General features: G+C 43.3%; 2 protein-coding genes across 2 annotated transcripts in view; both read right to left on the bottom strand.

The window, feature by feature from the left end:
• LOC137785426 (WD repeat-containing protein 26) overlaps positions 1-11,729 on the bottom strand; it is a 13,926-nt gene extending 2,197 nt beyond the window's left edge. The window contains exons 1-14 of the mRNA XM_068576646.1: positions 11,104-11,729; positions 8,843-8,942; positions 7,468-7,524; positions 5,823-5,959; positions 4,855-4,952; positions 4,588-4,744; positions 4,098-4,236; positions 3,385-3,525; positions 2,896-3,015; positions 2,172-2,317; positions 1,923-2,001; positions 1,668-1,797; positions 922-1,116; positions 1-355 (exon numbers count right to left, since the gene is read on the bottom strand). The exon at positions 1-355 is cut by the window's left edge and continues 2,197 nt beyond it. Coding sequence (XP_068432747.1) covers positions 330-355; positions 922-1,116; positions 1,668-1,797; positions 1,923-2,001; positions 2,172-2,317; positions 2,896-3,015; positions 3,385-3,525; positions 4,098-4,236; positions 4,588-4,744; positions 4,855-4,952; positions 5,823-5,959; positions 7,468-7,524; positions 8,843-8,942; positions 11,104-11,411 — 1,833 coding nt within the window. The 5' untranslated portion in view covers positions 11,412-11,729 and the 3' untranslated portion in view covers positions 1-329. The remainder of the gene's footprint in view (positions 356-921; positions 1,117-1,667; positions 1,798-1,922; positions 2,002-2,171; positions 2,318-2,895; positions 3,016-3,384; positions 3,526-4,097; positions 4,237-4,587; positions 4,745-4,854; positions 4,953-5,822; positions 5,960-7,467; positions 7,525-8,842; positions 8,943-11,103) is intronic.
• Positions 11,730-12,501: 772 nt separating this feature from the next.
• LOC137785455 (adenylate cyclase type 3-like) lies at positions 12,502-22,463 on the bottom strand. Its single transcript, XM_068576701.1, has 20 exons — positions 21,669-22,463; positions 20,904-21,053; positions 19,318-19,454; positions 19,095-19,206; positions 18,321-18,448; positions 17,815-17,973; positions 17,570-17,729; positions 17,125-17,232; positions 16,895-16,971; positions 16,646-16,807; positions 16,403-16,490; positions 15,972-16,088; positions 15,040-15,311; positions 14,823-14,904; positions 14,485-14,643; positions 14,002-14,148; positions 13,778-13,894; positions 13,513-13,639; positions 13,281-13,405; positions 12,502-13,133 (listed from the first exon to the last, which is right to left on the bottom strand). The coding sequence occupies exons 1-20, from the start codon at positions 22,380-22,382 to the stop codon at positions 12,954-12,956; spliced, it is 3,321 nt and encodes a 1,106-aa protein (XP_068432802.1). The 5' UTR covers positions 22,383-22,463; the 3' UTR covers positions 12,502-12,953.
• Positions 22,464-23,164: the final 701 nt, after the last annotated feature.

Genomic DNA, 23,164 nt, shown 5'->3' with positions numbered 1-23,164 from the left:
AGGGTCAGTTGGAGGAGGAGAACATCCGTTCCAGCTCACCAGTGGACGGCGGTTGTATCCCGCTGGGTATTGACTGGTTTCCCTCTTGGTCGGGGGCGATCAGGTTTTGGTTGAGGACCTGAATTTTCAGAGGGTCTGCAATCACCTCCACTGGTTTGCTTTAAGCCAGTCAGGAGACACATTTTTCTCACTTTTGTTTTCTCGTTTTGTCTTGGTGACTTTTTATTTGTTATTCTTGTCTTGTCTTGGTGTTGGATTTGCCCGTTTAGATTTTGTTTGATTCTTGGATTGTTGTTAAAGAGAGATGTCATCTGCTCCATGAGTGACCATCAACTGTCCATGTTACTGCAGTTTTCTGGGGAGAGGAACAAAAAAAAAATGAACGGGTGAATACAGAAACACTTTGTAAAGTTCAACATAAAACTGCAACGATAATTTTGGTGGTTAAAATGAGTATCAGGGTTCATACACATGGATTTACCAAAAAAAATAATAATTTCCATTACAAACATTTTGTGAAATCTCAGTGTATACTGAAAATGTAGTATTTAAACTAACAATGAGAATACCAAAGCTTACAGTATACCTTAAATGACACAAATGAATGAAAGACAATAGTTTGATGAAAAGAATAAACATTTATATAGATGCCTGTATGTATGCATGCTTATATTTTAAGCGTCTTTTTTTTAAAAGCATATTAATTATTTCAAACTCAGCGTAAATGAACGACAAGAACATATGACTATAACACATTTCCTAGACTTTTCCAAAACTTTTGTAATTCAATTTTTTCCCCGGGCCTGGAAATAACCATTTCAAATTTCCATGACCTTTGCAGGTTTTCCATGACCATATGAACCCCGAGTGTTCTGACGATGTTTTCTTGCGCTATCGGGAGAAAAAAGATTTGTCAGTTACCGTTGAGTCCGTCCGCCTCTTGCGAGTCGAGAAAGGGTGCAGGACCCCAGACGCGCACTGTGCCGTCATCTGAGGCGGATGCCATGAGCCCTGGGATGGCCGGGTTCCAGCTCACACAGTTAACGGTGCGCGTGTGGCCCGTTAGCTCAGCGATGGGAAGTTCGCCCCGCCGGTGCCAGATGTACACTTTGTGGTCTGCGGAGAAGGGGATGACAGAGGCAACAAAGCAGGTGGAAGTAAGTATATTCAGGACAAGGAGAGGAGACATGAGAACACATGGGTAATCACAGATCAGAGCAAAAGTATGGAAAGGGAAAAAACATCCAAATCACTGCCAAGTAAAAGTCTATGTGAAGTCTGTTCATACGAGGCAATACTACAGCACTAATTAGCAGGGATCCAGTGCAACAAGCTGTAAGACACAGATTACTCAGATCAGCATGAAACAGCACCATATCGCGTCACACGGAGCGAAGACTTCAAATGCTCAACGCTTTATTTACTGAACGCAAACCAAACACAGTGACATCCTCGACTCCAAAAGTCCACAGAACGAGATAAAAGCGGCAGCAGAAACTGAATGTAATAACATGTATATGATAACCTTATTGGGACAGCTATGTTCACATTTTCTGTCTGAATTAGTTGTAAAATCAATTAAAAAAAATAAAAAAGCGGCAGCAGCAACCGTTTAAGTACTTCCGTTTCTGACAAAGAGCCATACTGTCTCAACTTTCAGACTCTACCTTCGCTGCCACTGGCAATAAAGTCTTCGTTGTGTCCTCCAAAGCAGGAGTGGATGGTGTAGAAGCCCTGGGTCACACCTTGGTATTTCCTCACCAGCACCCGGTCCTGAAGGTCCCACAGGTGCACTCCCTACACAAAAAAAAGGTAGCAGAGGAACAGCCTTTAACTGCTGAAACGTCCCGTGTTTTTAAAAACAAAAGTGTTCTTTAGAAGCCAATAAACTCACGACAGTGGAGTTGGGCAAACAAGCTTACCTGAGTTGCTACATTTAACAAAGCTAATCTTCCGTTCTTTGAAACAGTAAAAGACATAATGGGGTGGTCCTCCTGAACTCTGTTGAGGACATGTAAAGACACAGGCAGTCAGGCACTGTATTGACGAATGCAATGACAGGGGAGGGGCTCTGATTATCAAACTCCTTTGGCTGTGTTGTATTTTCAACTAATAATTTAACTTTAATCTACATACACGACAGTGCGGGGACTATTAGAGCCGGTACATACATGTTTCTGTCTGTAAGGTCCTCGAAGTTGTACCCCCGGATACGTTGGTGGGTGTCTGAGGCCAGCACTGCTCTGCCATCACCCAGGCACCACAGGCACTGCACTCTCACGCCCTCCCAGGAGTCCAACAAGTTACCGTCCAGGTCCTGACAACACAGACAGCAGATCCTTCATCTCTTATTCTTGACGTAGGAATGAAAATATGGTGACCGTATTTAACAGGGAAACCGGTCAGATGATCTTTATTTCTACACAGGCGCCAACGCAGAGCAACAATCAGACTATCTAGAAATAGAAGTAGCGTTTGAGGAAGACGTAAGGTCAAAGTGCTTTCCTTCCTCTCAACAAGCGACAGGGCACCAATGAAGCAGCGGTATATTTTGGCATCTACTTTAGTTATTTCTAACTTTCCGCTTTCTAAAATGTGTGAGAAATAAGTTTAAATATTCATTTCTAGTATACACACACATCATCAATTATACACGGTAATGCACAGCACGCCTAGACTAACCATCCCAAACCCTTCCTGAAAGAAATGTGATAAAAATTTGCTGTAGAAAAATCAATACAAGATTCAATAATATTTAAGCAATCTGCTTAAAATGTCATCAATTCAACATGTTTAACAGTGCGCACTCTTTACACATGCATACAAACATATTGTGTGATATTTATACATACGTATGGATCCCATTATAACAAGCAAAATGAACCGTCCACTTACACACTGGTAAAACTGTCCCCTCTGTCCTCCAGTGACGAAGCGTTTGCCATCAGGGTTCCACGCCACACTGGTCAGACTGTCTTCATGGGACTGGGACATTTTGGTCCGCAGCTCCCCCGTCTGCTCATCAAGGGGATTGGCAGAGATGGTTGAAAAATACAAGTAGAGAAAAATAGGGGATGGGGTGGGGAGACAGCAAGAAAAAACATTAAGTAAGAGTGGGGGAGGGGTGGATCAAATGAAAGGAAAGGGGAGGGGAAGGGAGAAGAGGTCATTGAGTACACGCAGCCTCCAGAGTATCTCGGGAGGCTTAAGGCATGTTCGTCTTCTCTTTTTGTTTACCGAGTTAGACAGCTCAAGTCTTTTACTCCACCGATCAAATGTTCTCATGAAAAAAATGGGGCCGGCACGTTGAAAATCTGTTGTTTACAATGTAGCGCAAGCACAATATCAGGTGCAGCGGGGGTATGAAAAGCATATAGATGTCACCTGGACATTCCAGAGCCACAGCTCAGAGCAGTCGTCGGGTCCGCAGGCAATCAGGTATGTGTCGTCGGGACTCCAGGCTAAATAGGAAACACCGTATGCATGACCATCAAGGGTCCGCAGCAGCTTCAACTGGTGGCTCTCCTACACAAAGAGAGGATGAAGAGGATTATGGTGAAATTAATTCTCTTACACCGAGGGGAAACATTCAAAGAGATTCCAGACTGGGATAGACAGATATTTCTGCAAATGGACTACAACGTCATTTGGGCCAGGGTTCATATTTTGTAGAGATGTAGTAAACATTCTTTCTACTTTACATAAAAACAGACACCAGTGTTCCTTACGGAAAGAGATGACCAACCGAATTTAAATGTTAATGATCTAATGAAGAGAATCATATTTATAGTCAGTGATGAATTGGAGACAATGAAAGACTTCAACAAAGGAAAGAGTAATAACTTGTGTATTTCTATAGATAATCATTCTCATACTCCAAGACTGGAAATTGAATTGCTTCAGATTCACACATGTTAAAGTGTGCAACATAACACATGAGAGTAACCGTCTAAAAGAGCACATTACTGCAAGATACATATTAAGCATTTCCTAAAAAAGCTGCCTCTCAATGTAAAAGCCGTGACCACCACATTCCAACAGGGTAATTTTAGCTGTGGGCTAAATCATATTTTCGTAGGTATTTCTTCCACACTCACCGGGTCCACTTGCCAAATAATGACTGTAGTGTCTTTGGAGCCGGTGGCTAGTTTGGTGCCGTCATTTGAGAATTTGCAGAACCACACCTCGTTGCAGTGCTCTGTCAGAATCTGTTGAGTGTAACACGGGAACTGCTTCCTGTGAGACGGAAGAAGACCAAACGTTAAAATGTTTAAATCAGTAAAAGTAGGTCTTCTTTGCTCATATTGTCGATATCTCTCAATGTTGCAAAGGTCAAACTTATAAAACAACAAGGGTAGTGCAGACATATTGGAGGAGTAAGATGCTGGAGGCATTTTAACCCCATGACACTGCCGAACAAAACAAAAAACAAGAAAAACAAATAAAAGAGAGGGTAAATAAGTTAAAACTTCTGACACAAAAGAGGCGCACAAAGCACAGCTTTCAGTGCCTCAACATGTGAGATGCTGCCGTTTGATAATCCAAAATCGAAGTCTTGAGGGGCATGCTAGCTGTGCGGTAACCAACCTGCTGCAGACGTGATCGAGGAGGAGAGAGACCGAGTCCAGATTACTGTCCAGCTTGGTGTTGTGATAGAGGCAGCGGTCCCTCTGCAGCTCCACTGCTTGCCGCAGGAGGGTCTGCATCCGCCGAGGCGGCAGCATCACAGAAGGTGGCAGGTACGCTACAGAGAGACAAAAGCAGACAACAGGGTTATTCAAGTACTGCTAGTTTAGTTGTGTTGTAGATATTGCAATATATGTCGGGGGTTACAGCACAGACGTGTTGCCTCACTCTGTAATTTGTCCAGCAGTCTGCAGCGTGACGCGGTGCCCTTGCCCTCCCACTCTGCCTTGGCCTTCAGGTCCTCAGCATGGCTACACATAAGGTACCTGGAGGAAGACACAAGCACACAGCTCAGAAGAAAAACATACACGGTGAGAAATACAACAAATGTAGTTAAATGTTGACACGCTGCCAGCAAGAGCAGGAACACAAAATATTATCAAAGTATTGATTAGTGTGCTGGGAATAATGCTTCCAAAAAGAGGAAACAGTGCAGATATGTTTTGAGGAACAAGCCGACAGAAATACAACGACAGATCAATTGATTATTCTGTCAATTGAGTGACAGCCTGTGAAGACAAACGGGCTTGTCGGCAGTGTAGATGATGGATCACAGGAATGTGTTTGCTGAGCGCATGGGGAACTGTGCATTGATCAGGTCATGCATTAAATAATTCTGTAGCTACTGACAACCTTGTACTGTATTGCAGTGGAACAATATTTATATATAGTAGGACATCATATTGGACAGCCATATTATTTACAAAGAGTAGATCATCGAGAAAAGCCATCAAACGTATTAGCGCAGTACAGGATAAAAACAGAATCAGGGTTTAACAGTGAAACATTTTTTTTTTTTTTTAAAGGCCATATGATTCATGTCAATAGTCATACTTTCCCTCACAATAGAAGATAAGTACACATCTCTACCAAAAATAGGCATCCTATCCTCCACTCATTGTGTAACTTAAGAAACAGTAACTTTGTTACAACAGTGAATAAAAAAATATTGAAAAACATTGCTGTATTCCATTTCAATGACAACCCAGCCTCCATTAAAACCCTGGCTCTATAGTTGGCGCAGAGGTGGCAGCTGTATACTTAGTGAGTACAAAGCTATCTAAGTTTGTATGTGTGTATTTGTTTGGACAGGGTGGTGCAATTAGACGGATGCAGTATCACACTTGGAACCGTACCCGCTAAGTACGTGGATGCGATCTGTGTTGTACTTGAGTGGCGTCAGCTCTCCCCGGAGCACCTGCAGAGCCTCCAGGACTTTGCCATCCTCCAGATATTCTAGGTACTTCTGCTGTAGCAACAGGAACTTCATACGCTACGTAGAAGTGAGACATAGGAACAGAGAAGAGATTGTATTAAAAAGCGTGGAAAACAAGCTCATACTACTGGATCAAGTTTTCCTTTGTTATTTGATATGAAGCAATTTTAACCATTTGTCCAACAGCTGGTCACATGACAATAGAAGGACATGCAAAGCTTCATGTTCTGAGGGTTACACTTGTGCATTGTAAAAACATCTCAAATTAAACATAATTAAAAACAAAAAAGAAAATATCCTATATGAATGTAGACATTATCAGTGTCAATTGCCACCAAAGTACAAAACGTTGGTATGACGTTTTCATTCAGAACACATTTATAAATGATACCAAGACATATCGCCTACTTCCTTTATACTGGAGACCACTGGCAAGTGTTTACCAGCCGCTGATGGTCAGTGTTAACTTGTGGTATTAAGAGTCTCTGTCTTATCTCAGGTATGCAGAAGGAGCTGTAGCCCTGACAACGGGTGCAACAGTTGACTCCACTACACATGAGTATATAAGAAAACATCCACCCACAAAAAGGTCTACAAAACAAAGAGTGGAAGAACACAGACATCTCTTAACTCTCCTACTAAGCCTGTGATATAAGTGAAGTGCCTGCAGGAACTGCAGTGAAAGTCATGTTGACAATGACGACACTAACCTGCTACAACTCAAGACCTAAAATGGCTACCCACGCCGCACTTACAGTTGAAAATCAACAGCTGCAGCCATCCGCTCAATAACCCAACTGGGGATGGCAGTTAGACAGACTTCTGACAGAGCAGCAGGCTCTGAGACACATGGGACCCTTTCTGAAGCTCATCTTGTCTGCTGATTAGCATGCTAGCTGGGGCTAATTAGCCCCAATTCCAATTCTGTGCAGTCGTACAAGTCTTTGCAGCATACAGCAAAATGTACCTTTCAGGTGTTAAATACTTTTAAGCTAAAATGATGAATATCAAAAAAACAAAACTACAACCACTTTAGCAGTTAGTAGACAATGCATGCTTGTTTATCATGTATCAAGACAATTAACCAAGATTTACAGATGTCAATCAAATTACCAATTAAAATTTGCAAAGAGCTTTTTCTACAAATATTCTATTTAACTTTTGCGTGAAAACATATCTCCGTAACACCCGAAGATCAGCCAATCAGTATGGCTCTAATTACAAGGAATATATAATATAAATTGAATCAATCTATAAAATAAACATGTCTATTTTTGATTTGTGTCTATTGTTTTAATCAATCCATGGACACAGAAAAAAAGAAGAAAAAAAAGATGCTTACAAAGTCTAACCATATTTGGCTTAAAACAACAGAATTATGCAATTATTCCATGAATCTAAAAAGGTGTTTCTATCCTGCGTTGACATCCAGAACATTTTATTTGGCTTTCAGTGTTCCACAACAAGAACCTGCAGCCCTGCATTATAACAGTACCATTCTAGAACCTCGAGCTGTGCCTTCTAACTGACCAGCTGTCATTCAGTTCAGTTCAAGGGGAGCTTACCACAATAGCATTGGGAGAATGCATCAATGCTCTCAGCTCATTGAGATCATTCTCAGCCTGGATCAAAACAAAGGGAGGGTGATGGAGGGGAGAGACAGAGAGAGAAATGGTCAGCTCAGCAGTTTCCATGCATGCACAAATGAGAAAAAAACAATCACACAAGCAGTAAAACAGATCTTATGATGAACTTCTTCTTTCTTGTTTAAGATGAGTACATTGAGGATACAACAAGGAGGCTGATGTCCATGTGCTGGGATTATAAAAGACAACAAAACATCTGTATGTCTCTCAAAAAATACTGGCCTCTTGTAACATTTTGCCAGTAGAAAAACTAAACTTTGGGAATCAAAACAGTGGTTTGTGGAGTGCACAACCCAACATTCCACATTCAAAAATATGCCTCCATTTGGCTTAGTGCTGGTGTCAATATCCCACCCAGCAGTTCTGACATAGGGTCATTATTCCAGAAGATTCACAATGTAATTTTGAATGGGATGCATGCTGTTTTAAAAGCCTCAGGTCTTAAATGTTGGAGGTATTCTGCTGCAGAACAGGTTAAGAAAGCTGAGACTGTTGATTTAAAGCCAATTACATGAAAATGTCTTAAAATATTCTAATATAAACCTAATGTTTGACACATCATTGATGGTCCACATTATTCCACACAACATCCTGCAGTAACACTCCGCTATGCTTCAGGTGTTCAGGTGTAATTGGATCTGTTAGTAAATTGAAGGGCCTACAACGTGGCATGTGTTTTGTCATGTTGATATACAAATAACACTTTTTAGTGGGCATAGCTTCAATGAGCAGTTTTAATCTACCTTTAACTACTCCTTAATAATTGAAGGGCCTTTGACTGACCAAACATTCTATTCAACCACCAGTAGTCAGATTTTTCTCTGTGTTCTCAACATTAATACAGAGAGGCAGATTTGTTTTGTGCCATCAACATTCCATAACATGAAATACATGCCTTATGTGCTTGTAGGTTAAAGAGCTTCAACAAAGCTATGTGCTCTATAATTGTCAGTTCCAAAGTCAAATACCAACAGTAAGACCTGTTAGTCAAGAAAACTGTTGCACTGGTACTCATCAGAAATGTGCATAAAGTGTGTACAACACATAACAAATATTACTATGAGCTTGTGCAACTGAGGTCCAATGCAGACCACTAAAAAACACTATGCTTATGTTTTCCCAAGCTTCTCTCAACACTTCCTAACAGGAATAATATTTGCTTTAGTCAATAAGACATATAAGCCAACCTGCAAAAAGCTCTCTATCTTACAGTAGAATAAGGATACCCTTTGTCACAAATTCCCTGTCCATCAAGGTGTGTGCTATTACGTGATGGTGGTAACCCAAGACTCACCTTGTCCCACTCTCCCTCCATGACATGGTTGCGGAACTTGGTAGCTGAGGAGTGTTCCAGTCTGCAGCCTGATTCCTGCATCAGCAGGTCCACTGTCTGACTGCAGAGACACAAAGAGAGGGGGGGGACAGAAAAGCAGAGAATGTTAGGCTGTAATATAGACATAGGCTGTAATATAGACATAAGACAAGTGGAATAAAAGATAGGAGAGAATAGATTTTTTTTTAATCATTTAACTTAAGAATGAAGTGCAAATGCAATATTTTAGAGCTAAGTGGACGAAGCAAATGTTGTCTCATTAGTATGATGTTAAAAATGTATCTAACCATGATTATAAAAAGTGGTATTTCTCGGCAGATTATTCAACTTTTCTTGATTATCTCATCCCCTATTGCATCTCTCCACTGTAACTGTGTTTAGGAGGACAGCAAATAGGTGAACGTCAGATACGCAGCAATCATTTTAGCACCGGGAACAGTAATAACGTAATTTGCTGACAATGGAATGAAGGCAAGATCACAGCCACCAATGTCCGGGGGGAGCCGGCCCGAGCCGTTTTGTTACCAGAGCATTATCTGTTGACGGTGGGAGGTTTATTAACATGAACCGAGCTTCCACTGCAGTTGATATCATCCTCTCAGGCTGTCGACCATGAACCATAACCATCTGTCCGAACACACTATGCCACAAACACGTCTGCGGAGATGCGTGTGTGTGTGTGTGTTAGAGAGAGGAGAGAGGAGAGAGAGAGAGAGAGATAATGAAAGTGGGTTGGGGTTGTGGGTGGCTGACACCTTCAGCATGATGACATCATTCTCAGGTATCAATGGAGTGGCGCAGCAGCTGTGTTGAGCCTCTCATCCAGCTGGCTGCAACACTGATTTCTTTTGCATTTCCCCAGCTGAAATGTAGGGGCTCTGTTTCATACCAGCCAATGTCATGTACCCCCCCCCCCCCCCCCTTGTCCCCCCTCGCCCCATTATAAACATTGCTATGTTAAGCTCTCTTTTATAATGCCCTGTAATGGCAGCTACACTTGCTCAGCTGGAGACCATGGACCAGCGGATGTCTCGCTATCGAACAGTGGCAACCACAGACACTTTGAGTGCTTTACTAGATACATTTTTTCGAAAAAAACACACCACTATATAATTAGATTCAAACACAGGGCTGCCACCTAAAACATCTGCTAGAAAGCGCATTCTCTAGCCGCCATAAAACAAACTCAACAGAGAGTCGCCCACGGTATTGATCACCGTCCTTAAATTAAATATACCACGATACCAGCGCGTCATCGTTTGTGACTGACTGTTGACACATTGCTCTGACAACACTGACAGCGACCACAATGTAAAAAGGCATTAATCTAGGGAAATAAGTAATCGTGTTTAAAACACAGCTGCGTAAAAATGGTGATGCATTCAACGCGAGATAAATAAACAACTTGAGAAAATGACAGCTCCTGACGTGCAAACAGCGGCAGTCGGAATACTAAAATAACCAGGACGGTGTTCATAACCATGCTGGTTGGTTCCGTGTGGAAGAACTATTCATGTTACATCCACACGGTCGTGTGAAAAAAAACAATAAAACACACACGGCGAGAAAATTATGAAAAACACAAACCATCGGGCCGAAAAACCGACATTTGCAATCCGCATGTTAACATTTCCTCCTACATCGAAACGCAAATAAAATGTAACATTACACTGCAAACTCGATCATCCTGCTCGTGTACTTCGCCAAGAAGCTAAATCAAGTTTGGACATTCGCATGACATCAAGGTTATGTTTTACAAACCATTAAAAAATACATCTCCGCTTAAACGTTAGATTATGTAATTGCTTTTTATTCAGTGCGAAAACTATAACGTGAATTAGCGCATCGGGGCTTATGAAACATCCTCTAACTCACAATGGATTTGTTAAAAAACAGTCAATTGTTAAAGTCTGATTTATGTTTTGTGCAAGAGGAGTTTAATGTCAGGACATAACACCTCAGCGCAAGTCTCCGTTAGCCATCAAGCCAACTGTTATTGTGCAAGATGGACCCCTTCTCTCTACCAACTGCCGAGCTCTCAGGCTAACTGCCCCATCCCCCCATGTTTGTGTCTGTTAAGCGCACTAAACAGCGCTTTTGCCATCTGCTATTCGCGTTTCACTCGAAACACCAGCGAGGTGGATTCCCCTTCGTACGTTGACAATGTTATGTGTGTGTTTTATACGTTAGGTTCTTCTCCCCCCGACTCTGAATAAACTTACTTCAGCCCCAGCCCGTGGAGATGTTGCCCTATTAATCGTATGACATCTTCCTCCGCCTGCGATAGTCGTTTTTTCTTCTTCAGAGAGCCGCCGACCTCCGAGCCCGAGGCCGCAGAGGAAGCCGAAGTCCCCGACACGGGGCCGGCTGAAGAGCCATTGCTGGTGCCGACACTGTTCCCGTTGTCTGTGCTGGAGAGGAGCCCGTTGGAGTGGTTTCCTCCGGCCGAGGATGACTCCCCGTTTTGTGCGCTGTTAAGGCAGGAGAGCTCTGAAGATTCTTGTCCCTGTCCTGCCCCGTTTGCCTGCATGCTGCTGCTGAGGTTGTTGACGACACTTCGGTTAAAGTGGATGGTTGAGGTGGCTTGAGAGTGTGGAGAGTTAGCAGCAAGTCCTAAAACAATTCCGGACAGGCCTGTTATAACTGCTGAAGCCCCGGGCTCTCCTGCTCCCTCCGCCGCCGAGGCTCGGTGCTTCTTCCGCGGGGGCGGCGACGCTCCGCCGGTGTCCGAGTCGGAGGAGGAGGAAGCGGAGGCCAGAGTTTCCTCACCGAGAGCGGCCGTGGTTAGAAGCCGGCGGAGCTCCGGGTGGGAAATTAAGGTTAAGCTTCCAGATTTGAGGCCTTGTTGTCTGGCTCAGAACAGACTGTCACTATGAGAGCGCTGTCAGATAGTCCGTTTTTGTTGTTGTTTCTCTCAAATCAGCTGCAGCTCTAATGGAGTCCTGACGCTCTGACGTAACCGGAAATTCCTACACTACCAAACTTCCGGGTAGAATTATAATCCATGGTTGGCGCATGAGAACCTAGTTAGCATAATGATTAATGTATAACAATACGATACACATTTAAATTCATTTGAATGTCTCCAGAGACCTGACTTTAATATATCCGGAATTTAATATTTGAATAACCTCATATTGAATTTCAACAGGGGTGCAGCTTTTACATGTTTTATTCAACCACTCATAAAATCATACATTTCAAGTCAATAAATCATGTGGCCAATTTAATTATCTCCAAGAATAGGCCTGAGTCGAATGTAAATTGTTTTACAGAGGTTGTTTGATTTTAAGATAAAAGTTGACGTGATTTGGGCAAAACACATCCATTGTATTTATAATTAAATCACTATTTCAACACTGTTGACCTTTGTCTTGTAACAGTGCAGACCTTTAGCATGGCAAAATCGTAGTAACATTAGCATAACAACATGCTAACCTTTGGCATAAATGTTTTTTCTAAACTAAAAAAACTAAATTCAACTGCATATATAATAAGTGACGCTGACATAATCACTTAATATTACATTGTTTATGTCTGTCAATGATTAGCAACATACAATTGATCCCGACTGCTAATCCTTCTTTTTTTTTTTAAATTCTTGCTTTATTAGAATAATTCTCAAGACTGCAAGATCTGCAAAGTAATCTCCAAAACATAGTGCAAACATGTTTTATTAACACAGTATAAATACAGTCTGATTAAACTACGATGTTTAACAAAACATAAATAAACAAAATAGATAAAACAAAGGAAAGTACTTTATATGTCTGTTCTAAGCTTGTTATTCTCATTGAGACCCCGCAACTGTATTTCTGAATTATGTACAACTATAAAGAATTAGTTTATCTTGTCACATTCATTTGTGTGTGAAATGGCCCTTTACAGTTGTAATGCTTATACAAATAATATTATTTGGTTGTGTTGGTCTACATCCATATGCTTTACATTGCTACATAGCTTATGAAAAAGATCTATGTCAGTAATCTGTGTATATGAGAGAAATGGACTGAGTGGACATTATGCCCAGGCTTATCTTTTTTATGAACAGATTTTCACCAGGTGCAAATGTTCAAAGGTCACCGACTTGGTGCGGAAGGGCAGTGGTCACTGGAGCACCATTGCTCCTGGGTTTGTCTTTTCCTTTCATGAAGAAGGTTAGCAGCTCCCCTTTTCCTTTGACAAATATGGGCCCTCTCCGGATGAAGCGGAAGCCATAATCCTTCAGGATGTCGTAGCAGTCCTCCACCACCTGGGGGCAGAGCGGGACGCAACGTTTAAAGGAGATGGATACAATTTGCAGAAATTTGAAGTTGAAAGTGAGCATGAAATAAATAAAAAAGAGTAATAAAAGGATATATTCAAGCGTGTCATATGTAAGTTTTAGTGTCTGTGCTACCTGGATGTTTCCCATCACTCCGGTAGACTCCATTCTGCTGGCTACATTAACTGTGTTGCCCCAGATATCATAGTGAGGTTTACGAGCTCCGATCACTCCAGCCAAAACTCCCCCCTTATTTAGACCTAAAGGGGATTAACATGTAATCATGAACACACACACGCTGGCAAATGTCCTCAGAGACAAGCGCGGCCACACCCAATCACACACACACACACCCACACACACTAACCGATTCGGAGCATGAAGTTGTTGAAGGACTGCTTGTTGAGGTTGTTTAGGGTGACTTTCATTGCCAAGGCAAAGTCTGCCAGATCAGCGAGGTGCTGCCAGCGCTCGATCAGTGACTGGTCCTCTGGCTGTAGAGCAACAGCCCAACTTCCACAGTTACTATCATCACCACCACATGCAGCACCAGTTTAAATAAAACAGCACATCCGATGGTTATACGTGCCACTAGGTATATTTATAACATATCAGCCGTGTACGTGTCACACCTTGCGGTTGCTGTATTCGTTTGTGTTGCTCTCTGGGGTGAGTCCTGATGCGGCCATGTAGGTGCTGCCTATTGTCTTGATCTTCGTGATGAAGCGGAACTCATCCCTGTCTAGTAACTGGTGGAAGAGGAGCGCATCAGTTAGCTAGTAGTTAGGCGTTTAATACCTGGGTGCTGTGTCTCAATGCGTCGACGACAAGCTGGACAAACGCAGCTGGGACTCACGCTGTCAAAGTCGGAGATAATCTCATTGAGAATCCGGAGACACTCGAGGCCTCCGTTGTTGATGCTCTCTTCGGTGTAGAAATCAGAAAAGTTGGGGATGGAAGCAAACATCACACCTGTTTCATTGTAAGACTGGCTGTACAGGTCCTGTAAATGACAAATGACATAATGTTAGTCTGCTTCCATTGTTTATTGCTATATTTATGATTTGTTTACGCCAATTATAAGACCAGAGGAAAGCTTTGATGTGTAATTCTAAAAGTCACCACAAGATGTCACTAATATGCAACACATTGCATTGTGATTAGGGGTCCATACAGTCCATATTCATTAAATATTGGGCTTTATACCAGTTATCTCTGTGTCCCCTGATGATGATGTACACTGGAATAGCTTTTAAACAGTCTCATGACCTTCCTCCTCCTCCTTCCTAACTTTTCTTTTCCTAGATGACATTGTAACTTGCCACACGCTCGTATGTACCTCGTCTCTCTTTTTAGAGCCCAGGAAGTGTTTGGCCACGTGCTCCGGCAGCATGTTGGTGACCAGCGCTTCGTTCCAGCGCCTCATCTCAAACACCCTCTCCTTCTGGTCGTGCACACCCACCTTCCACAGGTACAGCTTCCTGGACTGAATCTCCAACTCCACACATGAGAAGAAGAAGAAGAAGAAAAAAAAACAAGATTATAGACATTTGATGATCGCTTTGCTCGGTTACAGGAAGCTTTCCTCTGGAGATGCTAATTTTAGAGGCTGTAGAAGACACGCAATGGGTCAGCAAAGTGTGATACAGTGTGGAAGTTTAGAAGACAGTGACTCACATGGCGGGCAAAGAGGTAGAAGCAAATCATCATGACAATGATCATCACGGTCATGAGGTACTTGGATGGCACTATGGATGTTCTAGAAACAGGGAGAATAAAGTATTACAACTGTACAACAAAACAACTAAATATTATTTATTATTTAGTAATTTAAGTATTTGAAATACAATAACATACAAACACATGTATTTATCTGCTTCACCCAATTTCTCACCTGTATGAGGCAAACTGTATGTAGTCATGCAGGTCATATATGTCCCGCCAGCTGTAGATATTGACCGCTCCGTTTGCCGTGACGACCAGCACCATGAGGCCCAGTTTGATCAGGTGGCTGACCTGCACCATCATGGCGGTGGCGATGAGTGACATCACAGCCATGAAGCTGTAGTGCTTTGGATTCTCCGCGCAGCCTCGGTCACCGAAGGACTCCAACACGGGGCCGGAAGTGCTGTTGAAGACTCGAAGGGACGGTGGAACACAGCTCAGCTGCAATATCAGAGAGGAAGGGCATGAGGCATGTTCACTTAGCCCAGTATTAATAGCGAGGACATGACAAAAATGTGTTTAAAGCTAGCATATTTAGTGCATACGGTTGTTTCCCTTTAACATCAAACTATCGTTTCACAATACTGCTGTAACAATGGTAACAACAGGGACATTGGGACTACTGTTTTTTTTTTTCCCGAGCATTTTTGTCCCACTGTGCCTGTCACCTCTACATGGCAGCTACGACAGAGAAATGAATGTTCACTTTAGCGTCCTCTATTATTGTCAGACCTCGAAGGCAGCGGTGTGTGTACCAGGCTGCTCCCTGTGGGACCGCGACAGAGGAGCCAGCAGGCAGCGAGACAGACAGCTAATGGACCCCACTGGGAACATATAGTTAGATACATGAAAGGCAGTGATGGTGTGAAGAGGACAAAGCGGAGGAGTCACGCGAATGGAAAGACGCTCACACATTAGGGTCGGGTGATAATGACGATAAATATAGTTTTTATAGCTTTTTTTTCTCGCATGGATTAGCCAAATAACGTATTTCACAATAATAAAATGTTTTTGGGAGAAAACCCGGGTCGTAACCAACCCCTAACGCACACACACAAACACATTCATGACTGCATTGTATTAGAGTTATAACATTCGTACCATGTCAGCGATCACCGCCATCGTAAGAACAAAGATGGCCGCCATGGCCCATGTGTTTCTGGCCCACCGCGTGCGATCAATCCACAACGAGAAAGACACCAGCCTCTTGGAGAACATCTGTGACCAACGAACATGTTTTACTTAATGCATATGTAAACTTTACAAGATCCCACCAGTCTCATGTCACAAAATCAATTGTACAAATCTGTGTATGCCTTCAAGATGAGTTTTTAGAGAGTTGACTCATTGGAAATAAAAACATGACAATTTCTCAGCTGTCAGTTTGCACCTTTCTGATCGTTTACATTTGTATCAAAAGTGGTTAACAATGTAGTTCCTGAGCCAAAAAAGACAAAGAAATTAACAAATGAAATTTGTATGAATTTTGTTTCCCATCGCCATAACTATGGATACTTATTCTCTTTCCTCACCCTGGGAAAGATGGCAGCCAGGGAGCACACTGTGAGGATAAGCAACAACACCTCTCCTATTGCCAGAGTCACATAGTTCACAGCCAACCTGGAACAAGAACACACATCTTCAGTCAACTTTACCTTTCCTAAACCGCCATTGGTTCATGAATTCACAGATGTCAAAGGAACATTTAAATGCGTGTGTATTATTGTGCATAATTTGTATGTAAATGTGTGACAAGGTAATACATGTGAACTCACAGTGGGTCGATGAACACCTCCATCGCTGTAATGAAGAAGAGCACTATGATGCAGCAGCAGAAGGCAGCTCCGCTGCGCTTCTCCTTCTCTGAGGAGTAGTGCTCCTCCAACTTTGTGTCCACGAAACGCAGCGACACAGGGTTGATCTGGTGATCCTTCATGCTGTGAGCAACGCGGAGAGAAGTTATCCCTCTGACTTTGTAAATCGTCCATCTCTGCTTTTAGGCCCTTTTGGTCGAATTTTCTTACATTTGCTGAGTTTCTCTTTCCAGCAGCTCCTGCTGCAGCCGTCTGTTGATGACTTGTTCCTCGGCCATCCTGTTCCTCTGATGTTGTCAACAAGGAAAGAGAGATTGGAGCGGTAAGATTAACAAGGCTCTACATTTTTAAATAATGTCTGTGCAGTAAATGGAATGTTGTTTCTATGTATGAGGTATCAAATACCTCAGTTTATAGTTAACATTTCAAATTTAAATTACCTCCTGTCTGGACTCAGTGGGCGAGGATCGGGGTGAGCCTGCGTTCCCATTGGTCGCTGTAGTGTTGATTAACTGGTTTGAATTTCTGTTGGACAACATGCCGGGTTTCTGAGAGCAAAGAAGCAGCGACAACTTCTGGTCATGTGATCAAAATGACTAGAAATTAACAGTTTCAATGCCTCTGCAAACAGTTTACATCCTTGTCAATTGTCATAATTAGCATAATTATTGAGTTATGAGCAAAAACAAGTTCTCAAAGTGTTCCTTAAACATTTCATTCACGAGAATGGACCGGACGGATTGACGATACCAAAACATAAAGACTCCAGCCGAGGCTATTGCCGGTGTCAAGGCATGAAAATGTAGATAAGAAACATTTCATTTCCCTGTAAAAACAGGTACAACATTATCATTCTCATTTCCCTAAAAGAAAGAAGTAACTCACATTTCCACTGAGCCCATTCGCCACCTGCTTCGGCACTAGAACTAAGTAAGTGTCGATGCCTTTCTCCAGCAGGTACTCGCACCTCCCTCCTCCGTCCCCCAGCTCCAGCTCAAATTCTCCACGCAGACTGTCCTTGGTGGTCTGAGAAATATGCACCCTCCTGTGTAGCACACAAACCTCCTGAAATAAAGTGCACGAGAGAGCATGTCATTGCTCACCCCGACGGTGGAAGAAGGCGTTCTCACCCAGGAATCCCCCCCGATTCCATCTTATTGGCCACAGTGACATCAGTGGACCAAACGTCAAACTGCCACCTCTTCTGCCCGAGCACTCCTCCCAGCACGGTGCCCGAGTGGACGCCCACGCGCATGTCCACCTCCGTTTTTGTCTTCTCTCGCACGTACCTGGAGCAAGAGGGAAAGCGGAGGATCTCTACGTTGCATCTTCGTTTGTTCATGTCTCCGTGGCTTCATCCACATTCAAATTCTATCTATCTTCAAATTGTTGACTGGAGAAATATCCCCAACCGTTCTCCTAACACTTTACTTCCTTCCTTTTTTTGTGTGAACTTGTATAACTTTAAAAAAAATCTTCCTTTCATGATTCTCTTTTGTCTCATACACGAGATATACAAATAAACTGACTATGATACCACCTCTACATCGCCACTATCCATTCCCTTTACTTATGCGTATGTCTTCGTTATATCTCTTTTGTCATATTCATGTTGTAAAACAAAACCCCTCCTCACGAGATGGCGTCCACCATCGCCAGGCCCATCATGATGGAGCAGGCAGCGTGGTCGTCCCTGAAGTCAGGAAGACCACAGATACAATAGTAACAGTCTCCGAGGATCTTGATCCTCAGCTGGTGATGTTCCTGCAAGAGAAACAAGAAACAAGTGAAGTGTCTCAAAATAAATATAGAAAACAGCATTATGAATGTGAAACCATGGAAAATGACTTGTCTATGACAGCTATAAAACATCTACACCCAACGATATATTGTCTTAATCAAAGGAAGAGAAACCAGCACATGGAGCAGTGATGGACTCAGAAATATATAAAAGGTAAGCAGCTGCACACACTAGCGTACAAAAAGTACTGTAGAAGGCACTTCCTCTCATTTTCTCCACTGGAAGGGTATCTTATAGTGCACTTCATCATATTTTCTCCACTAAAGATGCATCTAAGAGGCCACTACATCCCATTTTCCTTACTGGAAAAGCATCCTTAAAGAGCACTTCATCACATTTACTTCACTGGAAAAGCCTCATAGAGGGCACATTGTCCCATTTTCTCCACTGGAAGGGTATTTTATAGGGCACTTCATAATGTTTCCTCCATTAGACGGGCATTTTAGTGGCCACTTCATCCTGTTTTCTCCACTGGAAGGCCGTCCTTAAGGGCATGTCAGGCTTTATCTACTATAGGAGCACCCTATTTATCTCAGAGTTGACCAGTGACATGGAGGGTACAATGAATACACTGAAGTACAACGGAGACACAGAAAAACAGTCGCTCACGTCTGCCAGTGTGTCGAAGCGGGCAAACAGTTCATTCAGCAGCTTCACGAGCTCCTGGGCGCTGCAGGTTGAGGACAGCTGGGTGAAGCCCACGATGTCAGCAAACAAGATACTGGAACAGAAGTGAAGAGGTTGCAATGTGACATTTCACAAGCTGCACCAAACCTTTCCGTAACAATGAAATCATCGGGGAAAAAAAAAAAGCAGATGTTGTGATCCCGACCTGACGTTTTCATGGCGGTACATGTACATGGTGTTGAACTGCTGCTGCTGGACCTCACTCTGATCGGCCTGGCTCTTCATGCCCTGCAGCATCTCGTCAGCGATATGTTTGGGCAGAATGGACAGCAACAGCTCCTCCTACACGGAGACGTGGTTGAAGCACGGCGAGTTTTGTCACGTTCAGTGCTGACAGAAAGAATACATGTGTCCCATGTGTATTGTGTGTGTGTGTGTGTGTGTGTGTGTGTGTGTGTGTGTGTGTGTGTGTGTGTGTGTGTGTGTGTGTGTGTTTGTGCATAGCATGACTGAAGCAGTAAAGGGATTCTCAAAAGATCCTGTCAACTGGTTGGCTGGGCCTTCATGTCTTCTATCAGGACCCCCCAATGTAAAAGCAATTTGGGAATTACATCTACTCTCTTTTTGTCTCTCTATGCTCATCTACGTATCCGTCATCAGTCGCCATCATTTCCACCTCTGTCTATAATAAACCACTCTCACAAGTCTGGACTCTTTTTTTTTTCTCCACAAATTGTAAAAAGCTCAGTAAGAGTGAGAAGAAAGTGAGAGGAAATCTAAAAATAGAATGTTGGAAGAAAAACATATTTACTCTTCATCAGTTCCTGTTTCACTGTTATATTCAGACTTCTCTTTGGACTGTCTCTGTTTAATCTTACACACAAGCTTGGCATGTCTCCTGACAGCAGTGAGACTGGGGAATCTGTAGGTTTCTGTGTGAAAGAACATACAGTTCCTTGGTTATCATATGACCATTTCTTGCAAACCACTGTAAAGCAACACGTTGTATCTCCGTCTCTGCTCCTCCTTCGTATGAATGGATGTTCTTGTTTGAATGATTTCACTCTGAGGTGTTGAGTCAATTTTTTGAACAGAAGTGCATGAATAAAAATAAAGGTTGGAGACGGTAGAGGTTACAGTATTGTTGATTGTTGATTACAATCAAATTTAAAATACGGTCACCTTTGTGACACCGGAAAACGACATAATAGCGTAAAACGACTGTGAAGGAGAAATGTATCATTGTCAGTTTATTCAAAATGTCATTCGAGCCCAAAACTTCCATCTCTAATATGTGAGTGTACTTTCTTTAAGACAATTAAGACGATTAACCTACACAGAAATTGACCATAAAACACATTTTCATTGTCGAAAAAGGTAGCGGTACAAAGGAATAACAGAAAAGGCAATACTAAAGGATGATTGTTGGTGAGGAGGGAAACCAAGAGCACTAATCAAACACAATAAACATCCTTTCAAAATGTTAAATCATATCTTTCCACAATTTTGTGACAGGTTATGTTGTCACAGAGCTCGAGCTAACCGTTTTGTGTCCCTGACGATGGCTCCGTTGTTGAAAACAAGTCTCTCTAATCAACTTATTAGCCGCGAGCCGAGCAAAACACACAGTAATTAGGCAGCACAGGGTGTTCTACTGCACAAGTGTGTTTGTGCACCGCGTGTGTGTGTGTGTGTGCTTCAAATAAGGAAATGTATTATCTCATTAAGCAAAGTATGCCTGTGATTGTGTGTGTGTGTGTGTGTGTGTGTGTGTGTGTGTCACACCTATACCTGCTGGGTGCTCTGCTCCTCCAGCGTGAGTTTGACCCCTAGTGACTGACGGGCCTCCAAAAAGGCCGTCCTGTACTTCCTGTCTGCCATGTAGTACGACATCACACCCACCGAGGCTGCGCACAGGTTCAGCATCCAGTTGGCGAGGAGCTGAAGAGAAGGTCAGAGGTCGTTAGTGTCACTTTGTAACCGCCGTCTGGAACAGCATCGTAGTTTCTATATTTATTTTCAGCAACCTATTTAGATTTTTTTTAAAAACAGTCCTTTCAAGATAAATTCATTTTCTAATTTATTTTTTTTTGGTCTCCAATTCACATTTTACTTTTTCGGTCAAATGCTGCATTTTGTATGCACAAAGGCAAATATCAAGCCTCTAAATAGAGTCAGAATATGAAGGAAACTCATTTTGATTAGTAATAATTTAATACAATACAATGAATGTATAATTACCAAATTCATTTCAAAGGAATTCATAAATAATTGTTTTTTTATGGCTGTGGGTGCACATTTCATTTTGGGAACTGAGGTCAAATCAAAGTGCTGCATTCTTTGCAGGCGACGTGTTATGGAACTGTTATTTTGTTTGTGGTGTGACCCAAACCCATCCATCCACCTGTCTTCAACACCTCCATTTCTCTAAAACAATGGATCCCAACACCCTTGTCTTGTGACCACAACCCTTGCATTCCACCGCATGTGTGACACCTTGTGGGCCTCTTTCATCCTCAAAGTCCCCTGTGTCCCTTTACTCAGGGCCATATTTACCTGCCTCACCAGCATGGCCCCCTGCAGCTCATCCTCAAACCTCTGCGCCACGGTGACCCCCAGGACCAGGGTGTGCATCCCGCAGGAGATGGCCGTGAGCCGCAGCAGCGGCACCAGGTTCAGCGGCAGGGTCAGAAAGCTGCAGAACGTGAAAAAGGCCTGCCAGCCCGCGGCGTCACTGCCTTGAGGGAACCGCTCGTAGTTCAGGCCCAGGTAACACAACACGTGCACGGTTATCATCAGCCACAGCACGTACGGCACCGCGCCGCGTAACACGGGCGACGCGGGCAGCAGGTGCAGGCGGCACAGCGCGTAGAGCGCAGTGTCCGCGGCCAGCCCCACCACCGCGACCACCGCCAGCGGCAGCTTGTCCCGCGTGTACACCACCGCGCACATGAGGATGACGAAGCTGTTGAAGAGGGCCGCGAACGCCGCCAGCATGAGCAGGTTCCCCTGTCTCTGTCGGCGAAAGTAGTTCTGGTAGATTCTCTCCAGGGATTCCGGCGCGAACGTGAGGCGCACCGCGCGCGGCAGGCAGCTGCAGCAGCCCGCCTGGAGCACGGTGACGTCCCGAGAGCGAGCCGCTCCGTGTCCCGGGTCACTGGGAATCTGCACCGAATACTCCACGGAGTAGTCTGCGGACGGCTCCGTGTCTGTGGCGTGGACCCGGTTCACAGACATGGTCGTTTGGTAAAGGCAGTCCTCTTGGTTCATGAAGGAATACTGTCGCGCGTTACTCCTGGCGTGCGCAATGAGCCAGAATCCATGAGAAAAGGGTGACGCATCCCATCTTTGTGCAACTTTTGGAGATGATTACATCGTAAGCTTACTTGTTGACTAACTTTTATTTAACTTGAATGACATCCCAGGTTGTCATCAATGCCGAGTTTCACCATCCATACAACAAAACAAAAAATGCCTACCTTTTGAAATTATTACCATGTTACAACCTTCTCTGGCGTCATTAACTTCCTCAGAAGTGAATCAGAGTACAGCTTCTCACAGTCTCGGAGCTGCTGCCTCGAGTCCCCCGGTTGTTTCAGTGGAAAAACTTCTTCTTTCTCGCTGCTGCAGTCATGTGTGCTGCTGTCATGGCAGACCCCCAAAACCATGAGCCACAGGTGGATATCCATCTGAATGCAACATATCATCTCTTCATGGAGGGCCATATGAGTTTATCATAAATCCATGTCTTTCTTAATCATGGTCAGATCTGAAGAACTCTACCCTGAGATGCTCTTCAAGCTACTGATCTCTCTCTCTCTCTCTCTCTCTCTCTCTCTCTCTCTCTCTCTCTCTCTCTCTCTCTCTCTCTCTTCTCTCTCTCTCTCTCTCTCTCTCTCTCTCTCTCTCTTACTCCCCCCTCCTTTTTTCTAAACAGAAAGTCCTCTGTTACTGTTGCTAAGATGAAACCAAAGTAACTGCCACCTTGCATTCATGTCTTGGGAAATGTGGTAATGCCGGTAAAAAGAGGTCCTTACAGCGACTCTGTCAAA

The sequence above is a fragment of the Clinocottus analis genome, unplaced genomic scaffold, assembly GCF_023055335.1.
Source record: "Clinocottus analis isolate CAN_PGR_092001 unplaced genomic scaffold, fCliAna1.0.p SCAF_15, whole genome shotgun sequence".
NCBI classification, from domain to species: domain Eukaryota; kingdom Metazoa; phylum Chordata; class Actinopteri; order Perciformes; family Cottidae; genus Clinocottus; species Clinocottus analis.
This window is presented reverse-complemented; position numbering and strand designations above follow the sequence as displayed.